General features: G+C 56.4%; 2 protein-coding genes across 2 annotated transcripts in view; both read right to left on the bottom strand.

Annotated features, from left to right (window-relative positions):
* Positions 1-843: 843 nt before the first annotated feature.
* Positions 844-4,015, bottom strand: MRPL28 (mitochondrial ribosomal protein L28). Its single transcript, XM_063344223.1, has 5 exons — positions 3,689-4,015; positions 3,369-3,521; positions 2,922-3,056; positions 2,191-2,277; positions 844-1,260 (listed from the first exon to the last, which is right to left on the bottom strand). Exons 1-5 carry the CDS (start codon positions 3,974-3,976, stop codon positions 1,183-1,185), a joined length of 741 nt encoding a protein of 246 aa, XP_063200293.1. The 5' UTR covers positions 3,977-4,015; the 3' UTR covers positions 844-1,182.
* A 205-nt stretch (positions 4,016-4,220) lies between these two features.
* PGAP6 (post-GPI attachment to proteins 6) overlaps positions 4,221-16,404 on the bottom strand; it is a 19,612-nt gene continuing 7,428 nt past the window's right edge. The window contains exons 3-13 of the mRNA XM_063344222.1: positions 15,562-15,769; positions 15,340-15,473; positions 14,200-14,465; positions 12,661-12,989; positions 11,826-11,919; positions 11,137-11,260; positions 10,301-10,437; positions 8,098-8,276; positions 7,473-7,619; positions 6,952-7,068; positions 4,221-6,456 (exon numbers count right to left, since the gene is read on the bottom strand). Coding sequence (XP_063200292.1) covers positions 6,160-6,456; positions 6,952-7,068; positions 7,473-7,619; positions 8,098-8,276; positions 10,301-10,437; positions 11,137-11,260; positions 11,826-11,919; positions 12,661-12,989; positions 14,200-14,465; positions 15,340-15,473; positions 15,562-15,769 — 2,032 coding nt within the window. The 3' untranslated portion in view covers positions 4,221-6,159. The remainder of the gene's footprint in view (positions 6,457-6,951; positions 7,069-7,472; positions 7,620-8,097; positions 8,277-10,300; positions 10,438-11,136; positions 11,261-11,825; positions 11,920-12,660; positions 12,990-14,199; positions 14,466-15,339; positions 15,474-15,561; positions 15,770-16,404) is intronic.

Consider the following 16,404-nt stretch of genomic DNA (forward strand, 5'->3'; position numbering starts at 1 on the left):
AACCCATTCCCAGGCCCAAAAAGCAGCAGAGAAGTCTGGTTTTTCGGAAACGCCACCGTTTAGGTCACGTTCCTCTCAACTACCTCTCTCATCCCCAGCCACCCAGCACAGCCCTGCAGAGGCTCTGCGCCTGCCCAGCAACCACCTCCACAGTGCTTCTCTCCCAAATCTTTAAGGCACTGGGAATTTCTGCTCCCCTGCAGTCCTACTTCATTCCAGTGCAGAAGGGACCAGCCACGCACTGCTCTACCAGCCCAGTTTCTCTCTTATCATGGGTCCTGTGGCTCAGAAACCGAGACTTGTACACTTATATGCTAGAGAGGGGGAGCGTGTCTCTTCCTGGGGTGACAATCCAGAGATGTGGCTCATACGAGGTCCGTCCTGCAAGCTCTGCGCTTGTCCCCTGCCTCAGAGCTGAAGGGAGAGGGAGAAGAGGCTGCTTTTTCTCCAGCCAGAAACCCACCGCAGGACCACGAATCTCAGAGATGACACCAGCGCTACACAGCGCTGTCCACCAGCACGTGATTCTGGTAAGTGCTTTTCAGTGCCTTGTTGCCAGAGAGGAGTCAAGGCTCAAACACTCACTTCAACTACATTTTTACAAAATAAAGGGTTTTAAAAACACTGACTTCAAAGAGAATCAGTGCTAGAACCCAAGGGGTTGGTGTGACCTGTGCGGCCAGTGGCCGAGGAGCTCAGCCCCACCTGCCGGCAGGCACCGCCTGAGGCAGGGCGTTGGGGTTGTGCTTTCGGGGCACAACCGTCTCTGCTGCAGAGGCTGGGGACTGATCTAAGTTACACCACCGCGTCTCACAGTCCCTGCTATAACACACTAACGAGCAATGAGTATCAGAGAAAAGTTTACTCATATTCCCAAAACGCGTATTTCATTTTATACCGTGATCAAGCTCTCAACAGCAGCCAACTATTTGTACAGGCAAAACCACCACGTTAAGTCTTACAAGAACACTTTCAGAGGCCACAGGACAGAAATTCTTTCCTCAGCCCACAGGAATGGTTCCTCAATGAACTTAGGCGGTCGTTAGACTTTGATAACTGCAACGTGCTCCTGGGCAACCTCTTCTTGTGGCCTCTTCCACACAACCTGGCTCAGACAGAAGACTCGCTGACCCCCACGGCTCGATCTGCAGCAGGGGTTTTGCTCCAAAGGTTTCTTTCCTTCTACTGCTTCTGCAGTGCCTGTTCTTTCAATTGGTTGACGAGCTCTTCGGCGTACACCTTAAAGAGTGGGACAGGGTCCTGAAACGAAGCAGAGAATAAACCATTTAAATGGAGTGAAGCTGAGTAGCAGCAAGGGGTGAAATAAGTGAGCCCAGGGAACCAGTGCTGCGGGAGTGCTAACAACTAAAGCCAGGGGAAGATGCGAATGGGTTTTTTTCAGCGTCCGAACAAGGCAGCCTGCTACGCTATTCCTCCAGACACAGCTGCTGCGCCGCTCTGTAACCCTGCCTCAAAGATGACAGGGACCTGCATGGGACATTCATCAGCTTTCCCGCATCTACCTGCAGATGGGAACCACCAGTAGCACCCAGGGTTCCCTTCTAAAAATGCTTCTCTCCCTCAGTCAGAGCTGTACTGAAGCACGGAGGGAGAACAGACCCCTTGAAGGAGCTGGAGCCCCACAGGGTTCGGGGCCCGGCACCGCCTCATGCAGTCAGTGCTCCTGACACCTCTGCTCCTGCTGCAGCCACAACGGGAGCCAACGGGTCTGGGGGAAACATTGCCAAGAGTCCACCCCCCAGGCGACAATGCCCTTCTGCCCCAGCAGCTCTCTGGGGGCACGCTCCTCTGCACACTGCTTCTAACAAGCGAGCTGCAGCAACAGAGGGTCACCCACCGAGTGAGCCCTGGGCTTATATCCACGTGTCCCAAAAGCACAAGAAGGGTAGCACACGGCAACCAAAGGCAAAGATGTTCACACAACAGGCCATGACTTACAGGCCATCCCCCCAAATCGCTCTCCCCCCATCAGGGGATCTGGTTTACGAGGCACTGTAACCCAGACCCAGGTTTTGGGCACCCAAATTTAACCAGGTTAAACGTGGCTGCTCAGCAGCTTTGGAGCACCACTTCCATCGCTCAGGAGCACTCAGGCTGCTCAGATCAGCTGGACGTGCAGCCTGAAGCAGCTAAGACACCTCGGTGCTCAGCATTGCCTCAGGAACTCACCTTTTTTTCTAGGAGCCTCTGTTTTTCTATTGCTTCTTCTAAACTCAAGCCGACCCATTCAGCCTCCTCTTCTGGGATCACAAATTCCTGTGATAAAAGAAGGAGCAGGTGGTACATTTCGAGACGACTAAGATGCAAATCCAACTCACACAATGATGCGATCCAGCGGGAATGTTACTACAGACAAACCTTAAAACACTATTGCCTCATTTCTGGCAACAAAAGTCCGCTTCCCTTCTCTCCTTTTCCCTTAGCAAGGGTCCTGCTTGCTCTGATCAGCCGTGTCTGCTGCCGTACCTGCCCTTTGTGTAGTTCTGGGGCTGTTTCTCAGCACAACTCCACAGACTGTGGATGCTGGTGGTGTTTCTATGCTGGCAACCATCAACAGCTACACAAAACTAAGCTGCACACAGGCGGTTTGGACTCCTCGCTGCAGCGTCAGTACGAATTCTCACTGCTGTTGGCAAGTGCCAGCTCCTACCAGTACTTACTGCAGACCCTCACTGACCTCGTTCACAGCAAAAATACAGGCTTTTATCTTCATAAAGGCTCAGTATAGCAATTAGTAGCCTGCAGAACGATGTTCAGATCTCTGCCCGTACCCTTAACCCTAAACACACAAGTATTAACATAGGTTTGCACTGCAACAGGATGATTAGGGCATTATCAGTCTGGACAACCATCAAATATGACTACAGACACAGGGACAAGAACTACAGTCAGACACCCACCTGGTACTTGTTATAGATCGCCTCTCTTTTGGCTGGATCGTTGGGATGCAGTTTTGGATCCCGCCGTGCAAGTCGCAGCAGCATCGTTCGCTTCAAATCCATCCCCAGCTTCGAGCACATATCGGCTTTTGGAGTCTGGAGAAATAAAGTCTGATGTTAAATTCCACCAAGAGAGAACATGCAAGTCTATCAGCAGACAGACAACACTGGCACTTTATCCGCACGCTGTAGAAGCTTCTCAGGACACATATTATGAAAGGGGAAAGATCCCTTGGATTTGTTCTGGAGCTAATTTAATACCAACGGCTGCAAACAAGGGGGTATTAGAGGCTAGAAAGTTTAAACATGCACTAATACACTGACAGCAGCAGACAGCTGCAAGCCACTGAGCAAGGGCAGCGCAGGTGCAGACCTGCAGGGTCTGTGCCGCCGGGTGCAGGGCCTGACCTTGAGGATGTAGAAGTCAAAGCCATAGGCCTCATCGATGAGGTCGAGGGTGCGCATGGTGACGGTGATGGTGAGGGTGGCGTCCAGGATCTCGCTGTAGAACTGGCGCTCGAAGAGCTGCGGCTTCCACGTCTTGGGCAGCCTGGTGGAGAGCTGGGCACAGACCGGTGGCGCTCAGGGCCCGAGGACAGCGCCGCCGCCCGCCGAAACGGGCTGAGGCTGCACCAAGGGCCGGGTAGGCGGCCCAGAACGGCGCCCGGGCCCCCCTCGCAGGGACACACCGGCCCGCTGACGCCGTCACGGGGTAAGGAAAAGCTCACCTTGTCGTTACGCGCATATCGGAAACCGCGGATCCATCCCTCGCCGCCCCACAGCCCCTCGTGGGCGGCGGGCGGCAGGTACACAGGCACCGGCACGTCCTGTACGCGCTCCCGCTGTCCGGTGCGCGGGTTCCGCCTGTAGCTCACGCCGAGCGGCCGCCAGTGCACGGGGGTGGGCGGCGTGTCGTCCTGCAGGGAGGCCAGGTAGTGCTGCGGGAGCCGCGCACAGATGCCCTCCCGCAGCCGCAGGGCGGGCCAGAGCCGCGGCGCGTACCGGTGCAGCGGCATCGCCCGCCCGCCCGCCCGCCGCCGACTGCTTCCGCTTCCGCTTCCGCTCCCAGCGGCCACTGGAGCCGGAAGCGGGGCTGGAGCCGCCCTCCCATTGGCTGGCGCGGAGGGGGAGGACGGACGGCGGCCGGCAGGGGCCGCGCCGCGCCCGCGTTTCGCTGCTCACCAGTACCGACGGCATCACCCCGGGTTTGCCCCCAAATACCGTTACCTTTATTAAATTATAAAACCGTAAGCTTTAAAATTTACCGTATAAAATAATCACAGGTATTAACAGCAAAGAAAAAAACCCAACAACCCATACATTATTTTTTTTTCCCCCCAGACACCAGAATTCGCCCATTTTACCCAAAATAATTAACACCCCCCCACACCCCTCCCAGGGGCCTGACACAACCTTGTGCCAGGGCCAACAGTCGCGGGGACCGGGGGTGGGGGACGGGGCGGCAAAAGCAGAACTTCAAGGATCAAACACAAAATTAAACAATCACGTTATGGGGATTTTTTGCCCCAAAGCTTCTCCCGCCTCGCGGGCGAGGAATTATTGCTTTTCTCGGGTAATGGCAGCACTGGGGCCAAGGCCGGGGGCCGCGGCCGTGAAGGAGCTGCCACGCCGCTGTGCAAACCGAGAGAGAAAGGGGGAGAAAAAAGTGCCTAAAAGTGATAAAAGTCCGAGGAAGGGCTGAGGGCCCTGCGCCACCCGCTGCCGGCGGCGGCTGAAGGGCCGGGGGGGGACGCAGGGGACACGGGGACGACAGCGGTTGGGCGCACACGAGCCCCCTTCACTCGTCCTGCGTCCGCTGGAAGAGTCGGAGCTTGCGGAGGCCGGGGAGGGATAAAGTGCAGAGCTGAGCAGAAGGCTGGGCGCTTCTCTGAGCAAAGGAATAAACCCGTTTCCTACAAACTAGGAGGCAAATCCTTCATAGAGAGCTCTTTCCTGAGGGGCTCCGTGGAGGGGGGCTCCACACCAGACCGACCACAGCCGGAATAAACCAGCAAGGAACGATGCGTTTGAGCCCTTATCTACAGAATAAGGATGGGCGAAGACAACTTGCCTGGTTGCCAAGTTTCTGCCCTCGCTTTCCGATGCCTGCGTGCCCTATGGTAAGGCTAAGGTGAGACAGACGCTGCAAAGGAGCCCACAGCGATGCTCCTGGCTGGGGTGGGACACCGCTGGTGGTCTCAGATGGGGCTGTGACCCCACAGCACATCCAGGAGGATGAAGGAGCAGGGGCCGGGCAGCTCGGACACCATCCTGGACCCCCTACGCTGCCCCGGTAGAGCCACGCACACATCCAACCCACAAAAGGGAGGAAGACGGTGAATACCTGAACATGGAGAGCAGAAGGGGACAGTGCAGCAGCCTGCCTCCTTCCAGATGAGCTCAAAGGGCTAAAGTTAAACTTAGACTAAACCCTGCACTGCCGTGGGTTTCACAGCTCGGGGCTAGATGCTGCTGATGCCTCTTGCACCTTCCCATGTGTTTTTTTTTTTTTTTTCACATTCCTGCCAAGTCTGATCCTGAATCCAGGGCTCAAGTCCTGGCCTCATTCTTGCCCCCCCCAGAATCAGGAGTAGGTAAGAGCAGCACCACCCGTTTCACAGGGCCCCTGCAGAGACGGTGACCAAGGGCTCAGGGCACGCTGAGATCAGCTCCCTGCCTCCCCATCAGCACCACAGCAGCATTTGCACACACCCCACACCACCCCCCCAAGGGTCAGAAGAAACCCCTTCTTCTTTTAGGTTCCAATGCTGATTGCAGGGTGGCAGGGGAAATCCCTGTCCTACAGCCCTCTGCTGGGACGGGATGTGCAGGGAGGAGCCCAGCAGCCGAAGCCCTGGCTCCAGCCCAGCGTGGGCTAAGCCCAAGCCTGATGGATGCAGCAGGAGGGGAGGAAGGGGTGGCGATCTCCCCCAGGGCCATGGGGAAAGTGGGGGACAGGCTATTCCTTGATCTAGAACCACGAAAAGCCTGCCCCATCCCAGCAGAAAAGCAGAGGTGGCCTCAACCTTGCCTTCGCAAGACAAGCACATCATCATCCTCTTTAAACCTGGTCCGTACTGCGCTCTCCCGGCCAGTGAATGAGCGTGTTTAAGGGGATTGCCGACGTGCGAGTGACGGGCAGCCCAGGCAAAGAGCAGCCCCGCCAGCCCTCTGCCTCTGCCGCCGGGAGCCGAGCGGTTCAGGTCACAGCATAGAGCTCCTCACGGTCGTTCTGGCAGATCTGATAGCGACAAGTGAGCTTCTGCGACCAGGCCCAGGGCTTCTTATGCTTGTCCCGAGGAGGAAGCAGGAAAGCGACGCTGGAAGCCACCAGCACGTGCCAGATGCTGTGGGTGTAGTAGTAGTTCTCATTGGTTTCCATGAATGCATATACTGAGATGGCGATGAAAGCCAAGGTGATCCCTGGGAGGAGGTAGAAAACCCAGCGCTTCCACGAGGGGGGGTAGCAGTGTCTGCGCTTCACTCCGTGGTAGACCTGGAGGGCACAGAAGGGTTAAGCAGCCAAGCAGAAGCTTAGGAAGGGATAAAACAGCCAGCCTTGCCTGACCCAGGAGCTTCTGCCAACCTCCCAGCAAGAGGGTGTGCCTGCTGCCCCTGAGAAATTCAGCCTCCCCACTTCTTGGGCCCATCTCTTGCGTGCAAGAGCTGTGGCACCAGCAGGCAGGTGATGCCACAGCTCCTGCCCAGGGCAAGGGCAACAGCCAGCCATTGTGGGACAACACTGCAGCCACCGGCGTGCGCTCAACTGGCGCTGCCGCAGCGGGACTGTGCTGAGACCCGTAACTGGGGGATTTCTCAGCTATTGGAGGGGTGGAATGTGAATCCCTTGCCCTGCGCCCCCTCCACCCGGGTGTTTCAAGGAGATCAAGCCCTGCCTGTGGATCGGCTGGCATCTGGGGTCTGCTCTGCCACCGTCATTCCCTGGAGGGGAGCAAAGGGCAGCAGGTCCTGCCTGGCTGCCCTTACTTACCCACGCTGCAATCATGATGACGAGGGCAAAGAGGCAGGGACCCATCATGTTCCACACCCCTCTGCGGTCCAGCTGCAGGGACATGGCAATTAACAGGGTCCCCAAGACGAAAAGGACCTGGGAATGAGACACCACCACTATCATCAGCAGCTCGCCAGCTGCCAGAGCACAGCCAGCCATGGCAGAGGCAGGGAGGACCTCACCTCCTGGCCACCCAGCCCTGCGTGCGTGCGGGACTCAGGAGCAACACCTTCGGAAGCAGAAACCAGAGGACCCACAAACCTTTCCCACAAATCTCAGTCCCTCAAGCCCAGTCCCTACAAGCATGCAGGTTCACGATCCAAACTCCTGGGACAAAACAACCCACTGGTTTAAAAATTAAGGTGGCAGTGGGTGACAAACGCTTTGTCACCAGGCTGGGCTGTGTCATTAAAATACAGCCATGAGAGGGCTCAGCATGGCCACCCGTGGCTTGGCTGGCTCAGGTCTGGCCCTGCCGCGCAGGGTGACCTGACACTCACGTATTTCAGGATCTTCTTCACTCGGGACATGCACAGGATCGTCACCCAGATGGACACCACAGAGCCCAAAAAGTCACAGTACTGTAGTGTGTCGTAGTTCATGATGCACATCACCGCGACGCCTGGCTGGTCACACGCGTGGTAGAACTAGAGCCAGGGACAAAAACAAAGGCTAAAACGAATCCAGCAGCACCACAAGGCTTCCTGGGAAGGAGAGGCAGGAGAAGGCTCAGCCCATGGCAGCGCCTCCAGGAAGCTCCACCAAGCGCTGTGGCATTACAGAAAGCAGGTGAGAGCAGCCATCAACCTGCACCCTCCCAGCAGCAGCCGAGAGCTCCGAGGACAGCACCCTTCAAGCACGCAATGCTCCAACCCCACCTCAGCTCCCTGGGGTCCCACCCCCAAATACGAGCACCCGCAATGTGGGTGGAGGAGCCCAGTGAAAATGACACTCCTGCCAAGCTCTGAAGGGGCAGGACATGTCCATGGAGGTGCTTGTCCAACGATCCTAGAAGCTCCTTGTGGAGCTCCAGGATGGATTGCTCCACCAAGGACTTCAGCCCGATGCAGCATCCCTGATGCTCAGGGGGAGCTGGCAGGGCACCTGACAAAAGGCAATGCCTACCGTGGAGAAGAACATGGTGTAGGTGTAGACGGAGGCCTCCACCAGGTAGTAGCGATAAACAGCAACCGCTATAGCTGGCAGGAACATGAGGTTGCTCAGAGTGAGCAGGAGGGTGGCCAGGTTCTGCGCACTGACAGACTGGGCCTTGGTAACGTCCGTGCAGCTCCAGCCGCCCCAACCTGTGGAGCAGAGAGGCTTGTGTGGATCTCACATGCCCTGCCTTGTCCTCTCGCACCACCCAGCAGGAGACTGAGACTCCTCAGAAGAAGCAATACCCCCCTGGACTTATCACGGAGCCTCCTCTCCCTTGGCTCCATCAGCCACTCACACTCCTGTTCTCAGGATGGTCTCGTTACTCATCGCATGCTCTGCTGTGGAAATTCTTGGGGAACTCCAGCAGAGCCGCATGTCTGCTCTGAGGACATCCCCCAGGTTGTTCCCACGTAGCAGAGGCCATCCTATGTACAGCAGGGGTCTGCCCAGGCTGGTTCTTTTCATCCCTACAGTAACTCAATGCACGTGCTACTTGCTGGTGGTACATCAAGGATTCAAGGCTCGGATGCTTCAGGTGATGGTGTAAGCTGGGTGCAAGATCCCTAGAGATTCCAGGAATCAGGGTGGAGCATGATACACAGCACTGAGGATGCCTCTGGGCTCCTGTCCTACCTCCTATCACAGCAGGACAGACTGAAAAGCCAGCTCAGGTGGCTCTGGGCCTTGCCCAACTGAGTTTTGAAGATGTCCAAGGATGGAGATCTGGATATTATGCAAAGCTGAACAGCTTTGATGAGGGAAAATTTGTCTTCAATTTAGCTGGAAAGTTCCTTGCTGCAGCCTCTTGCCCTTTCCCTCTGCTCTCCCAGAAGAACCCAGCTCCAGGGTCCCTGGAGCCCCTGTAGGCAGGTTCAATTTGATCCCCCTCCAACTCCTCTTCTCCAGGGTGAGCACAGCCACCACCTCAGCCCACGGTGACGTCTCGCTCTGCGCAGGACAGAGGGAGTGACCATTTCCACAGGGCACAATCCAGCCTGCTGACTGGATACCAGTCAGGTATCCAGGACTCAAGGACTGAGCTGAGACACTCACCTGCTTCTTTTTTTTTTTTCAATTTTAAATTATTTTAATTCAAGGTTAGGATGCCCACACCCTCCCTTTTGGGGAAAGGAGGTCAGTCACAGGGCAGCCTGGGTATGTGGAAGCACACGGTCAACTCCATGGTCAAGAAACGGAGTTAAAAGTAGCATCCATCCCATTCCAGTGCCACTAGAAACCCAGCCAGCAGCTCTGCCCCTTCTGCCGGCTCCCTGCCAGGCAGAGCCCAGGGAGGCTGCTCTCTCCAGTTAATTTCTGGGTCACGAATATGCAGATGGGGCATTTCGCTCCGAGTGATTCAGCAGAAAGCTGTCCTCAGCCTGATTCCCCGGTTCCCTTGGGGTGCTCTGTGCTTCCCAGAACCTGGCAACCCTGGGGGAAATTAGGATGCTGCTCTCTCCACCTCGCTCCTCGCCCCCCCGTCAGCACTGCAGCAGACGGCAGGGACGTCCTGGCTCAGGCCCAAGGCAGCAGCGAACCACATTTTGTCTCGTCCTTCTGCTGAGAACAGGTAGAGGGACCCACCCAAGCAGGGCAAGGCTATCATCTTCCCTACACCACCGACTCCCGCCCAGTCTTCTCATCCCATTAACATAATTAGCAGCTGACACCGATGTTCCACCTCCGAGTCTAAGGGCTGGCCTGTGTGCTGGCTCTTGGCAGCAGGCAGAGCACCATGGCAAAGGACAGACAGGGACGGCAGCCTGCTCTCGTCGCGTCCCGTACCAGGACCCTACACAACAAACCTCCCCGAGAGGCACAGGCTCTGACGCGGGCGTTTTCAGGCAGCCCTGCCACCATCCTCATCTCTCTGGGGATGCTCAGCGGAACCTCCCCAAGCTGGAAGCCAAAATCCAAGCTGCCCTCAGATGGATTCCCCATTTCCCCTGGGCTGCTCTGTGCTTCCCAGAACCTGTCACTCCTCAGGAAAGCCAGGATGCTCCCGAAGAGGCCACCACGGGTGCCGAGGGCTCGTTGGACAGGCGCTGTGACACCTGGCTGCTCCTGGCAGCCGCGGCACACCCCAGGCTCCCCTGCCCAAACAGCACCACTGAAAAACACGGCCTCCCCTTGGGAAGGACGGCAAAGCTTCCCGGGAAAAGGCACTCACCAGCCTTGCAGCTGCAGCCGGCGTAGAGGTAGCCGTGTCTTCTCAGGAGGCTGCACTGTCCATACGGCCCACAGTCATTGAAGCAGGGGGTGAGGTATGCGAAGACGGTCACTTTGGCTTCTGCGGCGTTACATTCACTGCAAGGAGAGCAGGAGGTCGCGCTGGTACCCCAGTCCCTCAGGGCAGCCCTGTGGCCAGGGACCACTCTACTCCCGAGGGTCAGGCCACGCTCCTGCATGCAGGCTCCCCGCTGTTTTGGGATCTGCTCCATCCCTCCCAAGAGCTAGGAGCAGAGTCGGCTCCCTCTCCACTCGGACTGCCAAAATGATGTGCAGGAGGGAGTCATCTCCCTCCAGACCCCTACAGCCGACCCCGGTACCCAGGATCAGCATTGCCAGCGCTGTCTTATAGCACGTGCTCAGCCCCTTACGCAAGGAACCAGCAGGAAGGCAAACCGCAGAAGTATGGGCACAGCTGCCTGCACCTCAGAGAACCCTTGAAGGAGTAACAGCAACATTTTTGTTAACCAATTTATCACCTCAAAATCCACCTGGGGAAGGGGAAGCTCATCCAGGCAGGCTCTGCTATCCACAGTCCGCACGAGACATGCCAGCTCGGCACCAGACAAGCTGCTTGGGTGCTCACGAGAAAGTCAGCATTGCCACCCACCTCCTTCCCCCTCCACAGCCACAGTTCAGCTGCTACCAGCTGAGAGAAGCCCACGGCAGGGCGGTGAGGATGCGGGCTCGGTGTTGCTCATGCCAGCCAAGGGCAGCGGGATGCGGAGGCAGAGTGCTCTGAGCTGGCCCCAAGGCGGAACGAGGCACCAGACTCACCCCTGGCCCTTTGGGCAGATGAGTTGCAGGGAGAGGAACCAGTCATCCGTCTGCGGGTACAGCACAATCAGCATCGCTTCCGGGGAGGACGTGCTCACACGCAGAGGGTAGCCCTGGAAAAAAGCTTAAAGAAAAAGAGGGAGCTGTGGTGTGCCAAGACTAGGGGAGAAAGGCCCACAGCGATCTCAGGCTGAGACCGACTGCACAGGAATCAGATGCTCCTGTGGCTCCTTGCTCCCATCCTCAGGAGGCACCAGGAGGATGGAGAGGACCCTTGCTCCTGAAACCCTTGTTTTTCCTTTCGTCTCAGCTCTCAGTACCTGCCTAGAGAGCACAGGGCACCTGGAACAGCCTGTTTGCTTGGCTAGTCCTCCAGGGCACAGCTTAGCTTCTCTTCACATCACTGATGCCTTGAGCACCCCCAAGCCCCCTGCCAACAAGGCCGGAAGAGCCCCAGCTGGTAACCAGACCTTCCTTTGGTGGAGCCTAACTCCCGGTGCCAGACCAGCACCTGCACCCCAGCACTCTGGGCACGTGCCAGCACGAAGACCTCAGGAGGGTTCGTGCCAAAACCAGCTTCCCTGGGACACCCCACAAAGTCCCGAGGCAGTTACCAGCTCAGGAGGTGGAAAAGCAAAGCCCCGAGCCGGTGCAGCTGAGCTGGCGGCGGGTGCCGGCATCTCTCGTACCTGTGCTGCAGTTGTGCGTGGCATTGAGGGACAGCACCGGCGAAGCAGCACTCACACACGCTACCACGGTGGCGTTGGCCAGGCTCACGGACGTCTGCGCAAACAAGAGCAGTGTCCCACGTCAGAGCACCCCGATGTCACCCCCCCACACACACAATTCATCTCCCACTCTGCCCATGGTATACGGGACCGGCAGGTGATAATAAATCCTGCAGATCAAGGTCACCCATCAATTCAGCAGCTGTTTCTGGGCAAAGCTGTGTTCACCTCACCCTGCACTGCCACCGTGTCACATGCTGGCTGAAAGGCAAGAGAGCCTCCTGAGGGACTGCCCCAAAGCTCAGGGACACCCAGACATGGCTTCAGCACGAGCGCAGGGTGGCAGAAATCAGAGGCAGCAGGACATCAGGGCTGAGCCCCGCTCCAGCCCTCAGGAATTTTCACAGAATTTCAGAGGGCTGATTGCGGGGTGTCACTGGGAGCCTGGGAATCAGCGACTTGGGCAGGAACATCCCTGGGTTTCCCTGCTCGGTCTCCTCTCCTGGTGGCAAGGCGCCAGGCTCCCGTGGAGAAGATGGCATCGCAGCTGCTTTCCATTTTGTCTCCTCTGCGTCACTGCCACCACATGCCAGCAAGCTGTGGCATTTGAATTGGAGCTGGCAGGTGGGACATGCTGGAAGCGGCTAAAACAGGCTCAGAGTGTTTTGTGACAACAAAAAGAAAAAGAAATGGTCCCACCGGTACCTACAATCCCCGGAGTCTGCTGACAAACCAGCCCAGGAGCAGGGACAAAGCCCCGCAGAGGGGAGACAATCCCATCAATCAGCCTCCGCACCTTGTTGAGCAGGAGATTGACCACGAGGGAACCCCCGCTGTCCATGCCAGTGTTCAGGTTGAGGAGGAGGAGGGTCGGGGAGAGGGAGTTCACGGGCACGCTGGGACCATTCAAGAGCCTGTAGCGCACAGACACCACATCCAGGTCCTCACGGACGACGGGCTGGTTCTGCAGACAGAAGCTCCTCCGGTCGGACGCATTGCGTGAAGTCTCTCCCGTAGACAGAGTGGGGCTCCCTGCTGCTCCTGCGCTACCCGGTCTCGGACCAGTTTGGCTCTGGTTTAGGCTGCCGAAGTTAAGGAATGAACTGGTACTGCCTGGTCTGCAAGCTGTAAAGCAAAAAAAAAAAAAAAAAAAATAAGGAGAGGAATCATCACAGCCAGGACGAGCACCTCACCCAGGCAGGGCCCCGGCAGCTCCAGACCTTCAAGTGACAGCACAAACTGGGGGTATTTCAGCTGGTTCATGCACTGCAGCATTGGCTACAGCCCCTGAAAAGCAGGGGGAACTCTAGCATCAGCATCCACAATTTGGGACGCTGATGGAAGGCAGACAGCGGTACAGGGGGTGGAAACACCCTGGAGCTGCTGGGAAGGGGAGAGGGAGCAGAAGAAGAGAACACACAGCATCATAACACATCAACATACCCAGGGAGTACTCACCAGCCAGTGGCAGAGCACAGCACTGAGCTGCCCCATAACCACAGGCTGCATAAAAGTCTCTACCAGTTCCCCAGACACGAGCAGACAAGGCTGAGCAGAAGAAAAAGCCAACCCAACGTAGCTACAGGCACAAGCCATCACGTCACGGCAGATGGAGCTGAATGCGACACTTGGGAGTCCTACTGGTGGAGCCTGTCCATCCCCCCCAGAGACTCTACTGCTCCCCTCTAACACCCTCCAGGACAAGGGATGAGGCTCTGCTTTGTGGAGGAGATAGCAGAACCCCCAGCAGGAGAAAAACTTTAAAATGTACCTAGTTGGTGAGCTTCCAAGAGTTAAATAGAGATTATGGTCACGTAATAAGAGGATGCAAAGGTGCCTATCGTAGTCACAAGGACCTCGTGACCTCCTGGGTCTCAAGGCGTCACCTGAAATGGTGACATCTCCTCACTACAACCCAAGACATTACCCCAAGTAAACCTCTGTGAGATGGTTTCCTGTCTGTAGCCTACTTACAGTCCATCAATAGTCAACGTATCATTACAGTCTGGGGCATCTACCCAAAACTATTTTCCCCATCAGATTTTAAGCCAGCCGCTGCTTCCCAACCAGCCTTTGGAAAATACCATTGCCGAACTTTTCAGGCATTTCCAAAACAGGCAGGTCCAGGGAGTATCCCTCTTGAGGGAACGCTGGAGCCTTCACTTTTGACCCCAAAGCAACAACTAGATCTCAGCCCTCAAGTTTACGCCCAGGCAACCAGCGTGCTGGGGAACGCCGGCCACTACAGCCAGGCACCCAAAGGCCCAAGAGAGACACAGTAGACACAAAGTTCTCTCTGGTCCTTCCCATAGGACTGGAGAAAGTGGAAGCCCACCTCTGAAAGAAGCCAGCATCTCCACAGACACACTGGCATTGGCAGCGCCGAGACTCTCCACCATGATCTGCAGCCACTTCTCCCAGGGAGGCGAATCCAAGGCCAGGCTGCAGTTTACCTTCCCCACGCAGGTGATGATCCTCTGGAAGGACTGGGGCAGCGTGATGGAGCCCAGCACTACCCGCACGGCGCACGCTTTTTGCTCGCCTGACATGCAGTTCCGCAGCTCAAGCCACATCACTGCGGTGTGCTTGGGAACAAAGACCCTGCAGGAGGAAGGATGAGCAGTTTGCAGAGCTTGAACTCTCAACACAAGCCAGTCACGACCCACTGCGGTCTCTAGGGCTTTGGGGCAAGAACTAGATCACCCTGGTTGGTGTTATGACAATCCTTCCTAAGGGAAACCTCTTCCTCAGCCCAAGAAGGACATGGACCTGTTGGAGCAGGGCCAGAGGAGGCCCCGGAGATGCTGGGAGGGCTGGAGCCCCTCTGCTGTGAGGACAGGCCGAGAGAGTTGGGGGGGTTCAGCCTGGAGAAGAGAAGGCTCCGGGGAGACCTCAGAGCCTCTTCCAGTCCCTAAAGGGGCTCCAGGAAAGCTGAGGAGGGACTCTGGATGAGGGAGGGCAGCCATAGGATGAGTGGGAATGGTTTTCAACTGGAAGAAGGGAGATTTAGATTAGGTATTTGGAAGAAATTCTTGGCTGTGAGGGTGGTGAGCCCCTGGCGCAGGTTGCCCAGAGAAGCTGTGGCTGCCCCATCCCTGGAGGTTTCCAAGGTCAGGTTGGAGGGGGTTTGGAGCAACCTGATGTGGTGGGAGGTGTCCCTGCCCAGGGCAGGGGGTGGCACTGGATGGTCTTTAAGGTCCATTCCAACCCAAACGAACCCAAACCAAACAAAACATCTCAAAGAACTAAAATTCCTGCAGTTGAACTTCTAAGACCACCTGGGAAGTGTTGGATAAAGGCAGTCGTGTGCTCCCTGTGCAAACCCTAGCACTGCTGCAGGGAGCTCGGCAAACAGGCTCAGAGACCCCCAAGCTCCAGCCCCGCAGGGAACACCCGTGGCTTCCCCCAAGGAGCACCTGTGGGAAATCCCACCCCCACAAAGCCCCAGGTCTTTCTGCCGCCTGCTCTCACTCACTTGACATGCAGCGCCTTAGCAGGCGAGACGACGGTTTGTGGCATGGCAACACCAGGCTCCAGAACAGGCATATCAGCGAGTCTGAGCACAAACATATCTGCCTGGAACATATAGGGGCACGGAGTGGAGAAACCCTGCAGGAGGGGAGAGAGCAGACGGGTCAGCTGTGGCGAGACAAACTGGGCAGAGTACAACGGCCGAGACCCTCTCCAGGACCCTCACCTTCACTTCGATCCTGCCCGCAGCCTCAGGGAGATGGGCAGCGATGAACCAGTCTCCGGCAGCAGGGGTGGTGACGTTCACAAAGGTGGTGTTTTGCACAGCGCTGCTCAGAGTGATGCTTATGCTATAGGAAGGACGGACGGTCGCATTTGCAGGAAAATCAGTGCCCAGCGGATTAATTACGGGAGGGGCTCCATAGCGAAAGTGCCTGTGAGAGAAACCAGAATGCGAATAAACTGAGGGATGTAAAGACACTGGCAAAAGAAATTGGGATACAAACTCACCAGGGGACACCCAGGTTGGCCAGAAAAAACCTCACATTTTCAAGTGGACCACAAGAGCCATCATTTTCATCGGGTGAGGACTGGGTGCTATTAGCTTTATCCGGAATTTCTTGAGAGATTGGTTTAACTTGGCTGCTTATTAAGGTAAGGATTTACACTTTTTCATCAAGCCTGAAAGCAAATTTCCACACTTACCAAGGTTAAGCCCCAGCTGCCAGACTACTCCTTTTTTCTAACCATCAGCAAATGCCCCATATAGGCCAAACCGTCAGAGAAGAGCTTTCATTTTCTAGCCAAGATCTGCATCTTCCCTATTTCCCCTTTTAAGGAGGGTGGGCAGAGAGACGAAGAAGATGCTCACCAAGGGGGGCCCATGTGACCAACCTCAGTACACCAGCATCTGCTTTCCAGATAAGCGGCCCAATGTTTGAATTACCAGAAAAGCAGGCAGTTAAGTAATACATGGGATGTTTACTTGGGCAACCAATTCGGCATTTAATTTGCTTGCTTTTGGGCTGCTAGAGCATTGTGATAGAACAATGGAGGTCGCAGGTCCAGC

Source organism: Chroicocephalus ridibundus, chromosome 8 (assembly GCF_963924245.1).
Source record: "Chroicocephalus ridibundus chromosome 8, bChrRid1.1, whole genome shotgun sequence".
NCBI lineage: Eukaryota > Metazoa > Chordata > Aves > Charadriiformes > Laridae > Chroicocephalus > Chroicocephalus ridibundus.

What these genes read in the sequence shown, in the direction of transcription:
- MRPL28 (XM_063344223.1), bottom strand. Translation starts at nt 3,976, where the DNA reads ATGCCGCTGCACCGGTACGCGCCGCGGCTCTGGCCCGCCCTGCGGCTG. An exon ending in TTGACTTCTACATCCTCAAG is followed by an intron (nt 3,057 to 3,368) that starts GTCAGGCCCTGC and finishes TTATTTCTCCAG; the next exon opens with ACTCCAAAAGCCGATATGTG. An exon ending in CGATCTATAACAAGTACCAG is followed by an intron (nt 2,278 to 2,921) that starts GTGGGTGTCTGA and finishes CTTTTATCACAG; the next exon opens with GAATTTGTGATCCCAGAAGA.